At 39.0% G+C, this 24,300-nt stretch overlaps 1 protein-coding gene across 5 annotated transcripts; it reads right to left on the minus strand.

The window, feature by feature from the left end:
• Window positions 1-4,037: 4,037 nt before the first annotated feature.
• On the minus strand, window positions 4,038-23,710 carry gabrr1 (gamma-aminobutyric acid type A receptor subunit rho1). Of its 5 annotated transcripts, none has more exons than XM_084432952.1 (10): window positions 23,308-23,710; window positions 22,334-22,384; window positions 21,611-21,717; window positions 16,096-16,163; window positions 15,617-15,840; window positions 11,939-12,021; window positions 11,686-11,826; window positions 8,630-8,782; window positions 8,319-8,509; window positions 4,038-4,471 (listed from the first exon to the last, which is right to left on the minus strand). In XM_084432952.1, the coding sequence occupies exons 1-10, from the start codon at window positions 23,382-23,384 to the stop codon at window positions 4,169-4,171; spliced, it is 1,398 nt and encodes a 465-aa protein (XP_084289078.1). In that variant the 5' UTR covers window positions 23,385-23,710; the 3' UTR covers window positions 4,038-4,168. The 5 variants fall into 5 exon arrangements, with proteins under 5 accessions (XP_084289078.1, XP_084289079.1, XP_084289081.1 ...); XM_084432953.1 differs by having other exon boundaries at window positions 4,038-4,468; window positions 23,308-23,542; XM_084432955.1 differs by lacking the exon at window positions 23,308-23,710 and adding an exon at window positions 22,978-23,216 and having other exon boundaries at window positions 4,038-4,468.
• Window positions 23,711-24,300: the final 590 nt, after the last annotated feature.

The following is a 24,300-nucleotide window of genomic DNA, read 5'->3' on the forward strand; positions in this document are numbered from 1 at the left end:
GTAATACTTACAGTACCTTATGCGTCTGAATCTGTGCCTGCCTTCCCTCATATCAATATCACATGTATTAGAACACAGTTCCAGTTGTGGGATTGAATGTGAGATTGAATAAGTCACTCAATAACGTCCACAATGGTTTCGGACACCCAACTGGCTGATCCCTCAAATAGTGCCCTATTTAAAGTTGTTTGGCTTTTAGTATGAATATGTTAGCCTTACAGTTATCTATAAGCTAGTGTGCACCAAAACAATGACAAAATTCGCATTTAGAAGACCAAACCCAACGTTGAAAATGAAAATCAGGTTGATGTCAGAATCCAACGCCAGATTGACATTAATCTCCAACATTGGACAGACGTTGTATTGTGGTTGTGTTGTAGTACCAACATCAGTCGGTTTCTGACATCAATCCGACTTTCATTTCCAACCAAAATGCAACCCCTGCAACCAAAATCATCCCCTGACTGACGTTACTTCTTTCTACTCAAGGACCTTGACAGAATTGTATTGGAGTAAAAAGTACGATATTTGTCTTTAAAATGTAGTGAAGTTAAAGTAGAAAGTTTCCAGAAAAAAATAATACTCAAGTAAAGTACAGATACTCAAAAAGTGTACTTAAGTACAGTACTCAAGTAAGTGTACTTTGTTACTGTCCACCTCTGCTTTCTCCACTGACGTTCTGTGATGTTCAAAGCGTTTCTAAGGACGCTGGTTGTCAGAAGGCAGCTGTCCGACTCTGAGGTGAGGAACGGGAACATGGTTTGAGAAACATTAGCAACACATTATTAGCTGTTTGATAACATATAGTGGAGCGGCTAAGTGATATAATCGTTCCCAGTTTATGATACAAGCGTGAAAATTGGCATGAGCAGTCTCCATGGGTCACTTGACAAGAAAATTGTCCGAGCCACTTGAAATTTCAAGATTTTTTCAAGATGGCCATCACCTTAGTGGAGCAGTTAAGTGATATAGTGGTTTATTTGGTGATACAAGCATGAACATTGGCATGAGCAGTCTCTGATGGTCACTAGACAATAAGCCACCCACAGCTACTTGAAATTTCAAGATGGCGGCCATTTTTCAAGATGGCCACCACCTTAGTGGAGCAATTAGGCTTAAGAAATCATTTAGTTGGTGATACAAGCATGAAAATTGCCATGAGCTGTCTCAAAGGGTCATTTGACAAGAAACCGCCCACAGCAACATAAAATTTCAAGATGGCAGGGCATTTCAAGGTGGATCTTTAAATGATACATTTTCTCATAGAAATGTATTGGGTTCCTCAAAAGACTTTGTCAAGAGAAGTAGTTTGACTGTGTTTTGTCTGACTCCTCACCCATGACCTGTCCAGTTTGGTAAAGCCTGTCAGGAGTTGCCTCCCACCGGCATAGCTCTCAGGGTTCATTGAGGTACACAAGCTCCCTTACCACGACAAGGTAACAGTCACAAGGGATTTTTTTTTTTTTTTTTTTTAACTAACAGTTATTAAACATGTCAAATAAATACTGAGAGGTGGGGAAACAAAAATAAGATGAATAAATTAGCACAGTTGTGGTGCTGAACGGACAGTGCACCAAACAAAAAAATTTAGCAATGACTAATACTGAATGTCAATAAGAACAGATCCAGAGGCAGCAGCGACTCTGGCTGACACAGCCATGGAACCATGACAAACAGAAAGTATCTCAAACAATACTAAGGAACTAAACTGAAAATGTCACAGTGATAGTCTGGTGACAAAATAAAACATGATGCGCCGATGTGGCGAGGGGAAGCCGAGCCATAGGCCTATACCGGAAAACATAGAGGACTAACACTGGCAAATAGGTTCTAGCAGGGGCAACTACATAGGCATGTGCAACTGAGTCCATATTTGAAGCACTTACACCTTCCAGTACATGCCTTGTTGCACCCACATTTGGTCAACTCCCAACAACTCTCTGCAATAGGTGGAAGTGGAGTCCAGAAGACTTTCCACTCTTCGTCCTTTTTAACCCATCCCCAGTCGGATGGGCTCGGCATTTGTGGATGTCGCTTCAATGCCTGTCCCCACACGTATCCAGCCTCATAAGAAGCACGTTTGGCATGCTCTTTGAGTGCTCTTGAGTTGGTGGGATCAAGTCATATTGACTTTACAATTAGCTGACATTGAACCCCACTCTGAGTTTAACAGCAGTGATATATCACCAGTGTGCCCTGGTAGTGCAGATATTCACTCTTGTCTAATCTATCTATAATCAACAAATCAACACAACTGTATTTTGATGCGTTAAAAGTTGTCCTTTAGAATAATCTAAAACATATAAACTAAAATGACACCAAATCGTCCTTAATGGAAAAAAAAACCAATACATTTCTATCGGAAAATTTATCTTTTGAGGATCCAGAGGTCGGCCATCTTGAAAATAGAAATTTCAAGTGGCTGAGAGTGTTTTCTTGTCAAGCAACCCTTAGAGACTGCTCATGCCAATTTGCATGCTTATGTCACTAACTAAACAATTATATCGCTTAACTGCTCCATTTAGGTGGTTGTAATCTTGAAAAAAAAGGCCGCCATCTTGAAATTTCAAGTGGCTGTGGGCGGTTTCTTGTCAAATGACCCTTTGAGACAGCTCATGGCAATTTTCATGCTTGTATCACCAACTAAATGATTTCTTAAGCCTAATTGCTCCACTAAGGTGGTGGCCATCTTGAAAAATGTCCGCCATCTTGAAATTTCAAGTAGCTGTAGGTGGCTTATTGTCAAGTGACCCACAGAGACTGCTCATGCCAATTTTCATGCTTGTATCACCAAATAAACCACTATATCACTTAACTGCTCCACTAAGGTGTCGGCCATCTTGAAAAATGGCCTCCATCTTGAAATTTCAAGTGGCTCGGACAATTTTCTTGTCAAGTGACCCATGGAGACTGCTCATGCCAATTTTCACGCTTGTATCATAAACTGAACGATTCTGCCAAACATAAGCACTTAGCCGCTCCACTAATACTCAAGCAAAGGCTAATCACTGTTATGTGATTAACGAGCGATATCATTGTGCAGCGTTTACCTCAGTAAGTTGGCTGAGTGGATCTCTGAGCTGAGTGAGTGAGTGGAGGCGGGGCTAATTTGCATATTCATAGAACCCCGTTTACAAAATGAGGCAAGGGTGTCGAGTTACATTCAAGCTATTTTAAGGCATGAAGGTTTTCTTTCCACAGGAATTTTTTTTTAAATATGAATATAATTTTGGTGATCAAAGATGAGCTTTAAGGGATATAATTAATGACTACAGGGGGACTTTTAAGGAACCCCTTAATGATAATTAGTTTATGATTTTAACAAAAGTTATTACTTTGTCGCCACCAGGCCCAGGCCACAATCCAATCTGGAATAATGTAAAACGCACTGTAAATCTCTATGAGAAGTCAACAGCATATATTCCATATGGCCATAATAGTGACCAAAAACACTCAAAGCTGTAATTGCTGTCCAATAAACCGCGAACACGTTGCTTTCAATTCTAGTCTAGTTTTCACCTTCTTTTTACCTTTTTACGTTTACAAATTCATTTCAGTGGTTCTGAGGTATAATAAATAGTTAAAGTATGGATATTTCATGTAGATTATAAATAATATGCACTCAGCAATTACATGCAAATAATATGCACAGTCATTTTAATGTAACACACCGTACATGTCAAGGTATTCAGCTATTTTGACACATGATCAGATCATGACACATGATTCCCATTCGCTGTATCAAGACAAATATGTAAACCATATTTCCATAGTGGAAGGATGAGTGGCGTGTTCATAGTCCATGTAACCCATGATATCTATGTTGAACAATTTGATACATTTCTGTATTTTCCAGTTATGGTGAGGTACAATTTCCGATATTTACTTGAAATTGCTAAACAAACCACTATCTGAATAGGTAATTTGATATTTATTGAAAAAAAATCTATATTTTTTGCTATTCATCCTAACAATGATATATATAAGAAGAAAAAATAACTTTTTCTTGTAATGACAGGTCATGTCAACAGCCCACATATAGTAACATGTATTTTTTTATTGCTAACTGGCAAAAATGTATTACATGTTGCAGCATAATAAAAAAGAACAAACGTAGTTTTTCATTGGTAGTTTGCATTCCCGAGACTCGTATATTAAGCAGCAGCAGTCACTGCAGGTAGATGGACCAGTATATGATGTTGAAGAGCGAGTACGCTCCGGGGAAGATGACCCGCGAGTATTTGTCTATGGCATGAGTGTCTATTAATAAGCTGCTTTTTGAGGCTACAGCAGGTCTTTGAGTTCCCTGCTCATTATCCAGGACCAGATTAACCAGGAACTGCTCCTGTTTTTCCCCGCTCAGCTCCGACATGCCGTAGTTTCCCGTGGTCATCATGTCCATGTCACTGTAGCTGCTGCTCATCATCATCATCTGACCAGGATGGGTCATTCCACATGAACACGGCAACTGCTGGACCATACAAGCACATGTCACATGTAATATTACAGCACGTACTCGGAACTTAAATCACATTGATCAGGTGAAATTTTCTTCTTAAGAAAAAAAGTTGAAAGAAAATATCTGGGAAATTCTTAACCCCTTGGCCTTAACTGATGAAATAAATTATGAAAGTGAAACAGAAAAAGAAGTTATGGAAGTTTGAGTTTATGAAAATGTACAATGTAAAATATAATTATTTATATTTTATATAAAATATATATATATTTTATATATTACAAAATATATATATTATATACAAAATATATTATATACAAAATTTATATATTACAAAATATATTTTACTGTAAAACTGCAAGAAAATTAAAGCCAAAAATCTATAGTTGTGTTCCAAATTTTAGGTTGATATGTCAACAAATGAGCTTTCAGTGAGATTGTATTTGGGCGCAGTACCAAACCTTTTCACTAGATGGACAGACAGCTTCCTTACTGACCATATAAGGGCACCTCCATTTTCATATATGTTTTGAGTGAGCTGAACCATGTATTTCCATAATTTCATACAATTTATGAAGTATAAACCCTGTTCAGAAATAGTATGGGTGGTTTGGCAGTATTTGATTTGATTTCAACCTCTAATAAACACATAAAAAAAGAGCACATATGTGCGTTATGGCAGCGCCGCATCACAAATCGAGAATCCATAATATTTTTGTTTATATTCAAAACATTACAAAACAAGTCGTCGGGATGAGTAATGTAGTCATTGTAGAAAAATATGGGTTTTGAAAACAAAGAAAAATGTCATGAGGATCTAAATTAAAAGTTCTATTACATGTCTATTTTAAAGTCAGCCCATAAAGAAATAGAGGTAACACTTTATTTTGATGGTCCCTTTTGAACTATAAGTAACTTATATGTTATATTACAACTATATGTCAACTAACTTTCACTGGAGTATAAGTAGACTTAATATCTGCCAACACTTTATTGTGATGCTCCTCCAACAGACACTCTACTGACTATAAGTAATTGTGCAACTACATGTCAACTTAATCTAACCCTAACCCTACCAGTCTATTAATACTTAACTTACACTCTAATGAGAGTTAGTAGACATGTAGGTGCAACGTTACTTATAGTCAACAGAATGTGTTAAAGGGACCATCAAAATAAAGTGAAACCGAAATAGACCCCCTTCAGTTAGAAATTTCTTTTTGAAACATTTTTACTGATTTTTAAAAAGTACACGCTAGAATAACTTTTATATTATTAGTGATGATTCAAGATGAACACTTCCTGGACTGAAGCAACCAAAAGTAAAAGGTTCGGAAGGTTCAATTAAACTGTTCCCAAAAATAGATTTTCTTATGTCTGTCACGATGTCTCGTGTTTTTTGTCCAAGGACTCTTATTTTGATATTCTATTGTCTTACTATTTCTATTGTTTCCATGTTTTCACTTCCTGTGTTTAGTTCCTGTTTCCATACACTGTTAGAAAAATCTGTAGAAATTACAGTATTACTGGCAGCTACTTGCCAGTAACTTACTGTAGATTTAAATGTATGTTATTTACTGGCAACAGTTTGTTCAAAGTTAAATGAACATTAAACATTAACAAGTCTTTATCGTTACAGAATAAAACTAAAATAACAGCCTCATGCAAAGCATTCTGGGAACCAAAATCTGAAGGAAAAAAACAGAAAAAGGTTGATGAAGATTTCTGGTTCCCAGAATGCTTTGCATTAGATTGTTATTTTATAATTTTATTCTGTAAAGACAAAGACTTGTTAATGTTTAATGTTCATTTAACTTTGAACAAACTGTTGCCAGTAAATAACATAAATTTAAATCTACAGTAAGTTACTGGCAAACAGCTGCACAACTACAGCAAATTTTTTACAGTGTAGTGTTTAATCAGTCTCATCCATGCCTTGTTATCTTCTTGTTTGCCTGTGTGTGTATATACTGTAACTGGACACCCCTGTGTTTTAGTTTTCGGTCATTGTCTTTACTTGTCTTTTGTAAAGCTGTTGCGTTTCCGTTCACTGTTTTGGATTATTGTCTCCTGTTCCCCGTTTGGATTATCATCATCATCTTCCCCGCCTGGGTTTATGTTTCCCAGTTTGAATTTTGCCCTTGGCTTTCTCATTTAAATGATCTTAGTTTTAGTGTTTCTTTAATAAAGACTGCTTGCATTAGCCTCTCCCCGTCCCTGCATCAACGTGACAAACAAGGTCAAGCTTTAAAGCCATTTCTTAATTTATTTTTTAAAGATTTTATTGAATCCGGCCTTATGGATTTTCTTTAATGGAAGATTTTTTTAACACAGTTTTTTGGTATTATTTTTATAAGTATTGATTTGGAGAATTTGTGCTGATCATGACTTAAATATTATTCCTTGAGTCTAGTTCACTAGGCAATCAAATTACGCTCTCAGCTAAACGTTTTGTAGCCGACAGTGATGAGCGGATCACAGTTATATCCGCGGACACTACGGTTAATCCACCGGTCAGGCGGGCCAAGTCATAACAGTAACAATCTGATTAACTGCGGATGGATGAACTAAATCATTAATGATAGAATCATTGAAATATTAAATATGTTTAAAGCTTAATTACCACATCATCACGCCTAACACTGAGAATTTGAATAATTGCAATAATCGGGTGCAGATTTCTACATCTGAGAACATCATAGGTTCAGGAGGGCGGCGGGTGGATGATTTATTTCTAACTGCAGATTTTGGTGATGTTAGACATGATCCGCACATCTCTAGTAGCCAACAAGACAGGTCCCTCTATGTTTGTCCCTAAATATTAATGATTAGCCTTGCTAAAATGCTGTATTAAAGGATTAGTTCACCCCAAAATGAAAATTTCCTAATAATTTACTCACCCCAACGCCATCCAAGATATCCATGTCTTTCTTTCCTCAGTGGGAGAGAAATTATGTTTTTTGAAGAAAACATTTCTGGATTTTTCTTCTAACAATGGACTTCATTGGTTACCATCGTTTTTAAGTCCAAATCAATGCAGTTTCAAAAGTCTTTGAAGTGTTTAAACGGGCTGTACGCGATCACAGCTGAAGAAGAGGTTGTTATCTAGCGAAACGATAGGTCTTTTTAATTTTTTTTATATAATTTATAGTCTTTTTACCTTCAATAGTTCGGATTGAGCTGATCAACAAACGGACAGGGAACTACGCCATCACGTTGAAAGGTCACGCCGGCGCGGTGAACAATCGAGTCCGATTCATATTCATCAGAATGTTATTCATATACTGTTTATATTCATATTCATATTCATATTCACATTCACTGAATACTATTACTATATATATATAATAGCAAACAGTACTATTTGAACTATCCTCCTACGTACGGTCGCACTGTAAACAGTGGGGCGGTACTTCTGCCGGCGCCGGCGTGACCTTTCAACGTGATGACGTAGTTCCCTGTCCGTTTGTTGATCAGCTCAATCCGAACTATTGAAGGTAAAAAGTCTATAAATTATATAAAAAAAATTAAATGACCTATCGTTTCGCTAGATAACGACCTCTTCTTCAGCTGTGATCGCGTACAGCCCGTTTAAACACTTCAAAGACTTTTGAAACTGCATTGATTTGGACTTAAAAACGATGGTAACCAATGAAGTCCATTGTTAGAAGAAAAATCCAGAAATGTTTTCTTCAAAAAACATAATTTCTCTCCCACTGAGGAAAGAAAGACATGGATATCTTGGATGGCGTTGGGGTGAGTAAATTATTAGGAAATTTTCATTTTGGGGTGAGCTAATCCTTTAACCGCAGAACAAGTACACCTTAATAAATGATAACTAAACTGTCTTAGCTTAGCTTACTCTGCTGCTTTGTATTTTGCGCTCCTGCACCGTGGACAGGTAATTGACAGCGGCGTACTCGATCACAGAGAGGAAGACGAAGACGAAGCTGACCCACAGGTAAATGTCCACGGCTTTGATGTAGGAGACTCTGGGCATGGAGGCGTTCACTCCAGTGATGATGGTGGACATGGTGAGCACCGTCGTAATGCCTACAGAGAGATCAGTCTGATCAGTCTATTCAAAATGTGTCATTTGGGGCAGGCAAGTGTGTATGGGTGTGTGTGACTTGACTTGGTTTGCAGTTACGCAATTAATTGAAGACATCTCACCGAGAGGAACTCTGGCAGGAACGGCTCGTCGGTCGATCCAGAAGGACACCCATGACAGCATGACCATCAGAGTGGCGGGAAAGTACGTCTGAAGCAGGAAGAAGAAGATATGACGACGCAGAGTGAAGTTGATGTACAGACGATTGTACCAACCTGCAGGAGGAGATTGAAGGAGACAAGTGTGCAGTTTTAGTCAAAGCACGAGCAATCATGGTGTACAGCAGGGCTTTTCAATCCTGTTCCCATAGGGCCGCGCCCCACAGAGTTCAGATCTAACCCCAATCAAACACACCCTCCCGTAATAATGGAGGAATTCTGTAGACCTTGATTAGCTGGTTCGGATGTGTTTAATTAACCTGGAAATCCAGACCTAAATCTAAAAGATTAATGGTCTGGCGTCGACTAATGAAACTCGCCCAGCTCGAGGGGCGGCACCAAGCATGCATTTGAAAATCTCACTGCACGCAATTGGATAACACTACGACCAATCACAACAAGCCCCATACGCTTAGCTACCAGCGGAGCTAACTGGAAGATTAGACTCTCGCCGTATCCGGTCGGCAAAACAGCAAAAACGTCCTTCTTGCGAAGGAAGGATTCGAGCGCCGTCTTCTGTTCCTGTTTTAGATAAAAAGCCAAGTCTAACTCGTTCATTGTAGCGGCCAAAGCCGTTTCAAACAACTGGTGTTCATCCATAGCCATCTTGCAATGTTTACTAATGACTTCGACGTCGCAGCGTCATCTCGCCTCTGGCCCGCCTATATCAGATAACCCGATGTGATTGGTGCAGCTCAGATCGAGGGGCATATTTAATGAGCATCATTACTCCACGCCAGAGTAACTCGCTGAGAAAATTCAACTTGTGCTCTCGTGAGAACTCTGGATTACCAGGGTAGTGTTTAATTAAGGTTGGAACTATAAACTCCCCGGTACGAACAGAATTGAAAAGCCCTGCTGTTCAAGCAGAATGGCAGCAAAATGAACAAAGAAGCTACTGCCCTAAAAATGATCCTGCACAATTAAGCTAAATCTAAATGAAAATGAAAAGTGTTGATTGCGGTGTTGCATTTAGATCTTCTAACATTGCATCAGATTTCTTTTTACACTTTTTGTTTTGTTTTTTTGCAGCGTGGAAAAGATGATTTCTGACTCTAGATTGTTCTCAGCATTTTTCTCAAACAAATGGAATGATTTGTGTGAATTCAATTTGATGTAAATTGCAATATACAATATGTAATTGCACTAAGAATTATACTTAAAATCAGGATGTAACAAGTAACCGCTGATTCCGTATCATGAAGTATCAACGTACAACTGTTCTTTGAAAAAGAAAATAATGCAGAGCGGGACATGGTTTTATCCAGCGGTTGATGGAGGCAGATCTGAATGCAAGCTTGCAGTGGATTATAGGAAAGTACCCACAAGATTGGAGAAGTCCAGCATAGGTCACCAGAGAGAAGTCTATCATTTCACCGGAAGATTAAGTTATGACATTCTGATTACAAAATATTAAGTTAACATTTTTTTTTTTTATTAAACAGATGCATGGAAGGACTTCATGCTGACCTTTTGTTCATATTTGATTTGATGTTTTACCACTATTAGAGTGAAGCCAATATGGCGTGTGTCCCCTTTTGATTCTCACTTTTAAACTTTAAACAGAAAAGTCTCTTTTGAAAGCAATTATAAGTGTAAGTTAAGGGTGTCCAAATGTGCTCCTTGAGGACCAGTGTCCTGTAGAGATAAGTTCAGGGTTACTGTCTAGTAACCTCTTTACTTACCGTACTATCACACTGTCATCTGATTCAGTAGTTTTGCATTGCAAATGTTCTTACTTCGGGAATGTAATAATCATACAGATCAGCATAATCCACATCATGGACTTTCGATTTATTTGAAGGTTAGATAAAAGTGTGATATTGCACATTCTGTGCGTTTCCTGCATATATATTCTCTCTAGATTCCTACATTTTACTTTTACTCAACCATCTTTAACTGCTGAAGCCATGCCGTTGTGGTTAGTTTTACAGGTCATAAAAATAGAGTCTCCAAATAGTTTTAACTGCTTTAACAACCAGGAATTGTTAAAGGAATTATGGTATTACGCAACATGACTTACATTATGGGACAATGTGGAGGGTAGCAACAGCTGTCAATGTAGGACTGATCAGTAGTGGTTTTAAAGTGGGATTAGAGAAGGATCAGTTCAGACACTCAGTGGTTCCCAACCCTGGGCCTGGAGTAGGGCTGGCACCATTATGAGATGTGGCCGACGATTCATTGTCTAAAGCCCTATTCGGACGGAATTAGTTCAGCAAGGGTAGATGGAGTGATGTAATTTTACCATAGGACGTCTGTAATTATAATGGCCAACTCGCACGGGATAAGAGATCTCAGTAAAACTAGCAGGAGTGGGAGGGGTAACTCCATATACACACCGCCGTCACCCTCCTGTCGTCATGTGCGTATCACGCTGCTTCCTGATATCAGGAACGCGTTCGGGCCAGACTGGGGAGAGAGGTGCTGTAATAATGTAAAATTGTTTTGAACAATGAAGCATGAAAGCATATTCTAGTACATCCCAAAAACTACATCAAGACTTCATAAAAGGACATAATAGGACCCCTTTAAAACCAAAATGTGAGAAGGTTAGTGTTATCGTTTTTGGCTTCAAAATTAAATCCATCTTTGTTGAATAATTGCACTGCCATGACTCAAAATGATGGATAAATCAACAGGGCGATGTCATTTGAACATAACGCACGTAATTGCTCAGCGTTATCCATTAAGAGAGAAAGTACGGGTCTGAAGGTACTATAGAGCGCCCCCTTGTGTCTTCTAATGGTGGCCAATAATTGAAAAGACCCTGAAAAGACCAATTAATCAACGTCCTGGAGCACCACCAACTCTGCACATTTTGTATGTTTCCCCTAATCAAACACAGCTGATTCAACTCATGTGCTCATTAGTAGAGACTTCAAGATAAGAGACATCTAAAACGTGCACTGTTGGTGGAGCCGCTGCTTTAACTGTGCCGGAGATCCGATCATCAGTACCTGTGCTGCTGTAGAAAGCTAGTTTTGTGGTGGTGTGAAACTCCTGAATGAGGAACTGAGACAGAGAGATCTTCTCATCCGTCTGCAGAGATTTGTTTCCTCTCTTCCAGTACAGCATGAGGTCGTCATCAGTATAGGCATCTGCAAAGAAAATAACACATATGAACTCACAAACACTAGATAAACACTGAATTTTCTGCTTTACTCTGTGAAATGTTTAATTCAGTCCTGAAAATGCTGTGTTTAGACTCACAGCTCTCGATCTCCAGTGAGCATGTCTGGGTGTCCAGCGGAAAGTGACTGAGATCCATATTGCACATCGCTGTGACTGTGACCCTGTTGAGAGTGTATTAAAACTTGTGTCACAGATATATAGAACAAATACACTGTGTAGAAACCGTCTTATTTATTTTAGCAATTTGGATTAGCCCTGTCAGGAATATAACAGCAGTGCAGCCAGAAAACTGAGCCAGGCTGTTGCTGAATTCATATGGATCAAGTTCTTGTCTACGCAGTCGGAAAAGATGGATTCCAGCAAATGCTTTAACAGTTCAGTTTTAAGTGTCAGCTTCCAAGTCAAAATTATTTCATGTAAATAGATATACCTCACATCTATAATGAAACCAAACACCTCATAATTCAGCATCTCTGAGAGAAACTCATCTGTGGACACAAAGGCCCTGTTCACACCTGGTATTAAGATGTGTTTTGGTCGATTGGATCATAAGTGGACAAGGCTGAATACAGGTCTGAAGTGTTTTGAGCTCGTCCACTTTCCAACACTTCCAGAGGTAGTCGAAAACACATTTGACCGGATTACTTTCATAGTGTAAACACTCATGTGATCAAATGTGTTCAAACAGCCACAAAAGACCGTCTTCTCTCCGTCTACTGATCTAATGCGTGAACATTATGGGAAGAGCGCTAAGCCAGATGGGATTTAAACTTTGTCAGCTGAAGACTCAAAAGAAAAATGTACCAAGCACAATGTTCTCTTCTCATCATTTGTGATTTCTAACACACACACTCACAGCGTTCGGCTGGTCTCGCGTCTGTCAGAATAGATAGACGGCATTAAAGACACTTTAAGCATTAAAACACCAGGTGTAAATGGTATTGTGTCTCCCTCGTCTACTTGTGATCCGATCGCACAAAATGCATCTTAATACCAGGTGTAATTCTGGCCAGTTGATAATACCTAGAATATCAAAATCGACTGCTGGCGGTAGATCCTTTTCCTATTTAGCACCAAAACTTTGGAACAGTCTTCCTACCATTGTCCGGGAAGCAGACACACAGTTCAGAGCCAGATTAAAGACACATCTCTTTGACTTAGCATACACATAATACATTATAGACTTCTATAATCCAATGTTAGGCTGCATAGATTAGATCAGCCGGAACCGGGAACACTTCCCATAAATCCTGATGTACTCGTTACATCATAAGAAGAATGGCATCTACGCTAATTTTAGTGTCTTTGTTTATCCCGAGGTTTTCCCGCAGCCTGCCGGATCCAGGCCGTATCCAGATCTGACGAAGGACCTTCGCCTGGACCCGATGACAACGCAGTGCTGAAGTGCCAGCTAGTCTCTCCCTATGGAGGATCCCTTTCCCACTCTACAGATAAAGCATTGTCGGTATGCAGATGTTTCGCGTATCTACCCCGAAATGATAAAATTCTGTATCAAAATGTTAAGGCCAGACAAGTAGTTTAAGGCTTGGATTGTAGGGAATTACAAACCTGCGCACATATATTCAAATGCGCATAATTATAGAATTAATTCTTGATGCGCACGTGAGCGCCATCAGCGTTTCTCACAGGTTCGCGTTTAAAGTCTGTGTAGAGAGAACGATGTCGTCTCAGCGGCCACTCATTTAATTATTAATGATCCTTGCGACGGAAGCAAATCAAAACTAACTTTAGCTGGAAAATATCTTTATTCAAGAACCGCTATAAAGCCAAAACAATCTCTGTTACCTTAAATCAGTGGTTCCCAATTCCAGTCCTCGTGACCCGCTGCTCTGCACATTTTGTAGGTCTCTCATATCTGACACACTCAGTTCAGTTCATGGAGTCTCTCCTAATGAGCTGATGATCTGGTTCAGGTGTGGTAAATAAGGGAGACATACAAAATGTGCAGAGCAGTGGGTCACGAGGACTGGAATTGGGAACCACTGCCTTAAATTATCCGTTTGTTACTGTAAAGCCGCTTTGAAACAATCTACATTGTTAAAAGCGCTATATAAATGAAGATGACTTGACTTGATTAGTTGCACCTGTCTCATTTTGTTTCCTTGTAGATAGATAGATAGATAGATAGATAGATAGATAGATAGATAGATAGATAGATAGATAGATAGATAGATAGATAGATAGATAGATAGATAGATAGATAACCTTGTTTTGTTCAGTTCTTTGTAAACTTTAGTAAGTAAACTATTTATATAGCATCTATCACAGATATAAATCACAAAGTGCTTTACAAATTAAATAAAAGAACAATAAAACACAGATAAAACTATCAGAGATAAAAACAAAACATAAAACATAAAAGCCCAATCAACTAAAAGCTTGTCTAAATAAAAGTGTCTTCAGCTGCTTTTTAAAAGAAACAACAGATTCGACCACACGTAGCGACGGGCAGGGCGTTCCAGAGTTTGGGGGAAACTGCCTGAAAGGACAGGACAGGACAGGACAGGTCCCCCTGAGTCTTAAAGCGGGTTTTGGGGACCATCAGGAGGTTTTGACCTGAGGACCGGAGAGTGCGGGAGGAGGAGGAGGGTCAACAGGTCTGTGATGTTCTCCATATAGTGCTCTAAAAGTCAATTAAAACCAATTAAAAACCAAGTAAAATCAATTCTACATCTGACTGGAAGCCAATGGAGTGTGGATAAAACCGGTGTAATGTGTGTCCTTCTGTTGGCTCCTGTTCAAAGCCTGGCTGCAGCGTTTTGTACAATTTAGAGACGACTCAGAGAAGATTTGTTAAAACAAAGAGAATTACCATAATCTAAATCAGCTTTGGACAACAATGTTCTCAATTCAGAAATATTTCTCAAATAATAAAAACAGTTTCTGACCAACTGTCTAGATAGAATGACCATCCAGAGACATCGACTGGTCGAACAAGACACCAAGGTTTCTTAGGCTCAAGGTTTCTTTGTCTGTCATCGTCTATGTTGGAAATGTGGTTAGTGTACTGCAACATAAAATGAAAAAAAAAAAAAATGAAAAAAGAAAGAAAGGGTCTGAATACGTTCTGAATGCAATGTAAATCGCTAAACCCTAGGGATCAGCCATCTGGTCTGGGATAAATGTACAGATACTGGATCAAACGGTTGAGAGGGAGGAGCTAGCCTTGACACAACAGATTGACTTATAGATTGTAAATTGAGATGTAGATAGAAGAAAAAAGTCATTTTGTCCAGCAGACTGGGTGTGGGACAGATCTGAGATTAAAGCTCATCAATGAGCCAGCTTTGAGTCTGAATAGACATGTGGGTTGCATTAATCCGCCAGATTCCCACGTTAATCCACACGTTCACTCGTCTAAAGCAAGAACCAGAATCAGCGCCTCCTGGAGAAGACAGATCTTGCAAACATGGAAATCCTAAATTCCAGTAAAGTGAATGTGTTGGTTTATATCTTTGATGGAAAACCAGAGATCTTGTTGTTTGAGCAAATCAGAGTCTCTCCCCCTGATTAGGTTTAGACTCAGCTATGTCATACAGCAAAGCTGGACGTAACATAACTCTTCTGATGGCTGGCAATCTGTTTCTTGAGCTTTGATCGGGATTAATCGAGCGCATCCTCAGTTCTGAGAGGGCAAATGTTAAATATGAAAAAGTAAAGCCTGAATAAAATGCCAGAGCTTTGTTGTAACACAAGATCATCAGTGTGTATGCGTGTGTACGTGTGATTGGGTACCTCAAGCTGTAGAGCACTTTGCCATCGGGATACACTCGGAGCATGACGTTCTCCGTGGTGGTGTCGTGGATGAAGGATCGTTTGGAATGGACAAAGAATGTGTCGGGTACCCAAATTTTCTTCACCAGCCGGCCATCGAAGGTCATGCTCTGGTTGGTGTTGCTGGGAAAGGACAGTCGCTCGTCCTTCCAGTAATGTCTCAGGTATAGGGTTATGGTGAAGTCCTGCAACACACAGTCCAATCATATATTCATCTTAACAACTGATTAAAAACAGCTAAAACAGTAGCCTTATCTCTATCCTAAGAGCCCTCTATACGGAAAAAGACAATGCATCTAGGGTGCTTGGAAATGTTGAATTAGAGGTCTTGCTATTATCCAAATCCAGTGTCAGTTCAGATCATGATAGCACTCAATCATTCATGATGCAAGAGCTGTAAAGCTGTAAGCCATCTTTATAAAGACGTGTCAATCTCCTACCATATCAACTTCAGAGATGGTGTCCAGACTCTCAAGCTGAACATCAACACCTACAGGGATCGCGGCACCTGAAATCAAGCACAATTTTTCCTTTTTAAATCATGATACATTGCAAAAATGTGCACACACCAATGAGTTTTAAAGGGATTTTAAACTCCCCCAGAGTTAAACAGTTGAGTTTTACTGTTTTCGAATCCATTCAGCCGATCTCCGGGTCTGGCGGTACCACTTTTAGCATAGCTTAGCATAGATCATTGAATCGGACAGGACCATTAGCATCTCTCTAAAAAAAAAATGACCAAAGAGTTTAGATATTTTTCGTATTTAAAACTTGACTCTTCAGTAGTTACATCGTGTACTAAGACCGACGGAAAATGTAAAGTTGCGATTTTCTAGGCTGATATGGCTAGGAACTATACTCTCATTCCTGCGTAATAATCAAGAAACTTTGCTGCCATACCATGAGTCCAGCAGGCGTAATGATATGACGCAGCGCCTGAAGACTAAGTTTGTCTTAGTTGATTATTACGCAGGAATGAGAGTATAGTTCCTAGCCATATCAGCCTAGAAAATCGCAACTTTACATTTTCCGTCGGTCTTAGTACACGATGTAACTACAGAAGAGTCAAGTTTTAAATAGGAAAAATATCTAAACTCTTTGGTCATTTTTTTGAGAGAGATGCTAATGGTCCTGTCCGATTCAATGATCTATGCTAAGCTATGCTAAAAGTGGTACCGCCAGACCCGGAGATTGGCTGAATGGATTAGAAAACGGTAAAACTCAACTGTTTAACTCTGGGGGAGTTGTAAAATGAGCCTATTTCCAAAAAAGTGGAGTATCCCTTTAAACTGTTTTACAATGCACACAAGATCAAGGTAACAGTTAAATGTGTAATAGTGAGAAAATTTAACCACAGACCTAAATAATCTGCTCATCAAATCTACCTATTTATTATCCACTTCTGTAAGATTAGATCAGGGGTGTCCAATCGTCTTGCAGAGTTCAGCTCAAGCCCTAATTGACCTATCGGTAAGCCCCGCCCCCTTTAGTTACTGTTGCGACCTCAGGCAAACAAACAGAGTTGCTAACTGTCTTACAATGACAGCTGGCAGGGTGAAAACTTTGGACACAGAATGACCACCTCTCGTCGTGGAGCATTCAAGTGGGACTTAATCACTTAAATATGCCATGGAGGGATATAAGATTTTAAAATAAATATGGTAGGTAACAAGATTCATTTGGAAGCGAAGGTTTACAGATCACAATGCAAGCGGGAGAAGCCTCATGTTACGGTCGTCACGATCGCAGAAAAACAACATCCAGGATCAACACTGTTCATGCACCGCAGTGTAAGATTACATTCATTTACATTTAACCAGTTTAACATGGAGAGGTACTGAAATGTAGACATTCGTTTATGTGTTTTGACCTACACATTACATGACGTGAAAACAGTTAGCTATTTAACGTTAGCATGGACTCACTAATTTTAATTGTAACTTAGGGACACTTCACCCATTTGCATTAAGCTTTGTATTGTTAGAAACCCAGTCATATATTATAATAAACGTGGATTTTTCGTTCATTTTTCCCTGAGATGGGAGAAATAAGGATTTAAGTGTTTTACTTCCTGCTTATTATGACGTAAAAATCATCATTTTGCGTCATAATAAGCAGGAAGTCACATTTCATTGAAAAGTGTAGAGACTACAAACACTAGCTCCTCATTATTCCAGGGGGCGGGACCCGCTCACGCTACAGACCTATTACAGATCAGTGGGTGGGACTTCACTTTCTGAAACTGAAAGCAATATCCTCCATCTTGTTTGGAAGCTAAGCTAACAGGCACTGTGGAGCCAGCTGTGAAGATATGACAATAGCGGAGGGTAACGTTACTCAATATGATGTAGAAGAAGAGGATTTCGGAAGTCTGCTGCTCGAATCGGGTGTTTGTGGCTACCTTTACAAGCCACATTATAGCGAAGAGCAGCCGAGGCGGAAGACCTGCCTGTCGCGGACGAGAAGCCCAGACTGGCTCGAGTTAGGGCGGACTGGTGGCGCCGGTGATCTCACTATGCAACTACGAACCGCTACGAACACAGAGATAGAGTCCGTCTGCGGCAAAGAATTTCTCCTAGACGAAATCTCTGAATCAGACGAGGACACGGACGTTTGTGTTGTGAACCATCCTAGTTTCGCACGGTCGCACCGCATCTGACTGAACATCCCGGTAACGTTACCATGCAATAATTCACCATTTCGAAAGAAATACAAATGAGGAGTAATTCATTAATGAGTTCGCCAAATAACTAACGTTAGACATTTTGTGTGAAATGAATTTCAAGCTCCGGTTGTAGGTAGCTAGCCTTATGGACGGATGAGTGATTCATATGCTGTTCTGGATTAGTGGGAGTGGCTTGCGCAGCTGTGCAATGTGGTGCATTGTGGGAGTTGTTGTCTTTCATACAAATGCGTCCTGAAGTTACTTTCTTTCTTTCCTCGGTCAAGAAGGCACCAAATTCAAAATTTATTTTACATTTCGACTACATATATGACCCACTTTCAATGAAGATCAATGTTCCCATGGGTGAAGTGTCCCTTTAATATGACAACCAGAAAATGAACGTTTTCGTCTTCATTGGGATTGGGGATTGAATCCTTAGGAAACCAGGTTACTGCGCACACATCAGTGATAAATAAACCGGGCTTCAGTCGCAGATAATTGGTCCGTTCGCGCAAATCTTATCACACTTTTGAAGCGCGCTGGTGAACACGCACACAGTACGGTGATTTAATACATGAATACCCTTGCCCATCACCTCAGGATACCTGGAATCAGTGTTATAACTAAGTACCCCAGGCACATTGTTTTACCATTTTTAGGAAAAAACCTAAAGATGTCCGAGTTCCCCGTGCAAATGATACTCAACTGCCATTGGCTCATCTGCGTTCGAGGGGAGGGGCTTACCGATAGGTCAATTAAACACACCTGAACCAGCTAATCAAGGTCTTATACTAGAAGCTTCCAGGCAGGTGTGTTGAGGCGAGCTGGAGCTGAACTCTGCAGGACACTGACCCTCCGAGAGCAGATTTGGAGCAAAAACTTATGATAGATTATTATGTCTATGTGCCTGTGTTCACTCAGGTAAGGGGAGGGGGCAACTCTGGCCCTCGAGATCCGGGCTGTGTTTGAAATCGCAGCCCTATACCCTTAGGGTACTACTTGAGGAGACAGCCATTTGTAGTCGTGTCCGAAACTATAGTGGACATTATCGAGTGCGCTCATTCAATCCCATAATTCACCTCAATAACGAGTCTAAATGGCGAATAAGTTCCCGCGTCCAACCAGAAGATGGCGCTGACGAATCTTCCATCCATCCATTTTCCAAACCGATGGTCCAATGTGGCTACAGTGTAATATCATACAGTTATAAATTCCTTTTTTACTTGATTATTACATTGTTTAATTAAGGTTTATAAATGCTAGTTTTGCATGACAAAGTTCATGATAAATATTTTCATTACTACTGGAGCTAGTTTGCTATGTTTCAAATGATTATTAAACAGCAAACACAAACTATGCAGAAGCAGCAGCCTTTCCGGCACACTCAGTGTCCGAATTCACTCACTCGTTTTCATTCACTCCTTCAAGTGGACTATGGCGGCAAATCAATGACAAAATTAACGGAGCGCACAACTGATGCTAGCGCGCGCAGTAAATGACTTTCGCGAGCGGAGAACAGATCCACACGCGAGGAAACGGGAACTTGCGAGCTCACTCAAACCCTGCGTGCGCGCATGACATCTCCTCTGCATGCAATACAAGCCCTCGTGCGTGCATGATCATTCCCCACACTCTCACGCTTGATCTCCTCTCGCCTGCTGCTTTTGCTCGCTCGAACACTTTTATTTTTGGCAGTCGAGGGGCGGGACTTACTGTTTTAATAACCTCAAATGTCATTGGTTACTTCCCCTTTTCCGGAAGTCAGTTGTGATTGGACGCCTGTCCGTGATTCACTTGACTTCAGACATGATATTTGTTTTATTTATTTATATTAATGTGTAATGTGATTTAATGCATTGCTAATATAGAATAGATTCTTACCAGATACTTTATTAACAGAAAGTCGTTCTAGTGATTGCATTGTGTTGTTTAGAGATATTTGGGTGCGCCAGCATCAGTTGTGTGCTCCGTTAATTTTGTCATTGATTAACCGCCATAGTGGACTATATTAGTGGAGTAATGTAGCGAATACTGAATGAGGGTATAGGGGGCGATTTCAAACACAGCACCTGTTTTGTAAGCTGATGCATTTTGGTTAGTCTTCGCCTGCCGTTAGGATATCTTCTTTGTGTAAATAAAAGACTGTTTGCACCTGGATCTACACTTTAACTCTCTGTTGGGCCATTTAGTGACTTTTAGCAAATGTCCACACTCTAACTGATGTATAAAATGCTCATGCTAATTCATAAAATATAAAGATTAATGATCTTAATTGATCAGAGTAGATTTTAAAAAGTGCCTCACTTTTCCAGTTTATCTTGACACACATTAGATAAAATCAACCCTCACAGAAAATTAAATAAAATTACATAAAACTTTTGCAATAGACCATCCAATCATCATCTACAACCCACAGTTAAAGACTTTGTGATTGTAAGGTGATTCTTGATCTGTCTACTGCTTTATAGCTCAATTAACACGAGGGTTTAGTTGAAATGTAACATTAATTAACTTAGAAAGCTATTTAAATGCAGATATCTATTGACTCACCATACCATCAGACATTTCTTGCAAATCTCTGTGTTCATCTTTAGCACTCAAAGAACAAAAAAAATAAACTTGCATGAAACTTGTTAAAGGCAAAAGAAAATGTGTGAAAAACCCGAAATGTCCTTTTTTTCACCTCAGGACACTATTTGCATAACCCTTAATCTGGTTTTGATCAGAGCGTATAGTATTTACAGTTTGGGTGAACTTTAGTGAAGATACGGGCCGATAAGTGAATGCTCGTGGCACAGAGCCACAGTAAATCAGTGTTATAATCTGCCATGAGCTTATGTTAAGCTGATTGCCTGTGATGTCAGTCCAAATCCTCGTAAGTCCGAGTCTTGTGGTGTTTATTAAGATCTTGGTATTTCATATCTGCCATTAATGCAGTAATGAAAACCAGGTTGCTTATTAGTCCATATGCACCACAAATAAAGCCAATAAAGTCATACTTAGAGCAAGCAGAAATCATCTAAGAAAAAAAGTAATCATCCATTTATTTTGTAATAAAATGTAATTAAAAAACTCAAATGTAACACTTAATAAAATTAGATTCTGTAGAATAACCAACAATATATTTTAGAGTTAAACTATAATAAATGTATATTGTTTGAGACATCTGTTCATAATTTCTACCTGAGCCTTGAAACTCTTCTCAACATATCTGTCAGTGCTTTCTTTCATCTTCATCTTTTCATCATTTTATCATTTTTTTGGGGCTCAAAGTTTTCTTGTCGCCTCACCTCCGAAGCCAGGCCTCATGGTGAAGTCATGGTGATCTAACTCCAGGAGCTGCTCTGATTTTGTGAAGGGAGCTTTTGTAACGTCTGGACTTCTCATCAGTAAAGTGCTGTTAAAGAGAGAAATAAACAAGTAAAAGAAGTCACAAAAACATTATGATAAAGGTGTGGATCAAATTCCAAAAGTCAAAAACGACAATTATCACAGCAAAAGCATTCAGGAGAACCTATCCAAGACAGGAGAACAAAAAACACACACTACATGCAACGAGAACCAACAAACACAACTGAAAACTGAGGGGTAAAAGCAAAAAACTAAACGAGACACAGGTGAAAATCATAGGTTACTATGGAGAAAAAAAGGCTTAGTAACAGAAAAGAAGCTGAAAATAGGGATCAACGGAAGCAGGAACAGAGCAGGGAATCAATGAAATACAAATCCATTACTGAACATAAACCTGACAATTGCATCATGTAATTAATTGTCTGTAAGTCAGCTATTTTTTTGCAACACATCATCATAGCTGTTTGTGTTTATTTCTGACTCAAATCATTTCTGTAATATTATTCTCATTACTTTAATTTTAATGTTACTCTCATCTGGGATTGCAACAGTACTGGTGCCTTTAACCTGAGAATTCTTGCAAATGATATGGTGTATTATTTTTTTCTAGAAGAAAATGAAATGTATGAGTATGATAAATTTGACAGTAGTTGTTGTTGTACCTGCCAGGTTTACGAGCTTCTCTCTCTCTTCGGCTGGTTTCTCGTTTGGATCTGACAAATGCAGGAAGTCACATGACCATTAGATATCAGAACATAGCAACAACTCATTAGACACATTCATGATTATGCTGTGAAATAATTTTGTAAGCATGATTTTTAATATTACCCATAAGTACAGTGGAGATCACTGGTCTTAGTATTTGTTATATCCCATTTACTGTAATGATGCCAGCACTCGTGATGATCATGTTTTTCAGCACGATTTGAGAATAATCCAAACAGCATCATGCTTTAGTGGAAATCATCTTTGCAAAGCAGCGCACATCAACAATGACACACATTTGTTTATAACTGATTAAATGCCTAGAAATTGTTCTCTATGCTTTGTTCTACAATTTTTTTCTACATTTTCATCAATTACAAAATTAAGACAAGTACAATTAAATGCAAATCAAATCAAATTCAAAGCTTTTTTTTCACATTTAATTTATTTCGTTTTGAATTTAAATTGTTTATATATATATATTATATTATGTTATATTGTTTCTTTTACTTTTGTATCGTAACTATTGCAGAAATAGCTATAGAAACAAGAAATAATTATTGAATACACCAAGTGTCATGCCATCCTCATCATCACTCACTGCAGTGTATCGGCATCCCGTCTCAGCGCGCGACTATATTCTCCGTGTTTTCCACTCTTGCCATGAATAACCAACGCTATCTCACGACCAATTCGTTCGAGTGAACAGATGAACGCATGAGTGTGTAGATGCTCGCACCTGGTTTGGTTTGAACGGATGAACGCATGAGTGTGTAGATGCTCTCACCTGGTTTGGTTTGAACAGATGAACGCATGAGTGTGTAGATGCTCGCACCTGGTTTGGTTTGAACAGATGAACGCATGAGTGTGTAGATGCTCTCACCTGGTTTGGTTTGAACAGATGAACGCATGAGTGTGTAGATGCTCTCACCTGGTTTGGCTGCAGGTCTGAAGCGCTCCGGTGGAGAGAAAGCACGCGCACAGTAGAAAGCTGACATCCGCGTGCATGATGCGCGCCTCAACATGCAGCCATGCACGCGAATGCCTCTAGAAACAGTTAAAAAGTTCAATCTTTTGCTCAAAATCACCAGCACTGCCGCCGGAACCATAAGACGGTCCTGTGCCATCTAATGCACTCTGCGTGCGGTTAATCTGTATTAGCGTGAAGGTCAGATATGCGGTTTGCTGCACCAGGAGGGGCTTTCACAGGTTGCAGGGGGAACAGACATTTGCTGGCTGGATATTATGTAATGTTATGTGGGCATTACGTGTTATTTGACTTACACTTACATAATTCAGTGGTATAGTCTCTGAACATTGTTCTAGTTTCCTCCAAATGGTATCTCTGGAATAATTTTTAAAAGGTGTTAAAAGTCAACATTTTTTGCAATATTTAAAGTTCGTTCAATCATATTCGTGATAATTTTGGAGTATAGGCTATAAATCGAAAAGAGCTATGACCAGTCAATACATATAGACTTTTTTAGTCATTGGAATTGACTTATAGGAAATCAGTAGCTAAATCATATTTTCTCAAACCATAGAAACATGTTTTTCTTAAATGCTTGACATTTTTTTGCCGAGTGTATATGTGAATTTCTTTACAAAACAAATTAATAATTAAGTATTATTTTCTTCATCAATAATTATAAAACATATACATTTAATTATAAATAAATATATTTTTTCATTTAGTTGTGTTTATTTTTGGTTGGACTATTATTCTAAAATGTGGGAAACAGTCATAATAAAGAATAAATGTGTGTCCAAACTATTCATTGGTTTAATGTTTGTACAAAAATAAACAAAAAATAGGCTAAATAAAACAAACAAATAAAAATATACATCTAATTGTAGCACAATAAAAAATATCTTATATGGAAGCAGACTCAAGATATATGGATATAAAGTTAACAGGAGTTTA

The sequence above is a fragment of the Rutilus rutilus genome (genome assembly GCF_951802725.1).
Source record: "Rutilus rutilus genome assembly, chromosome: 15".
NCBI lineage: Eukaryota > Metazoa > Chordata > Actinopteri > Cypriniformes > Leuciscidae > Rutilus > Rutilus rutilus.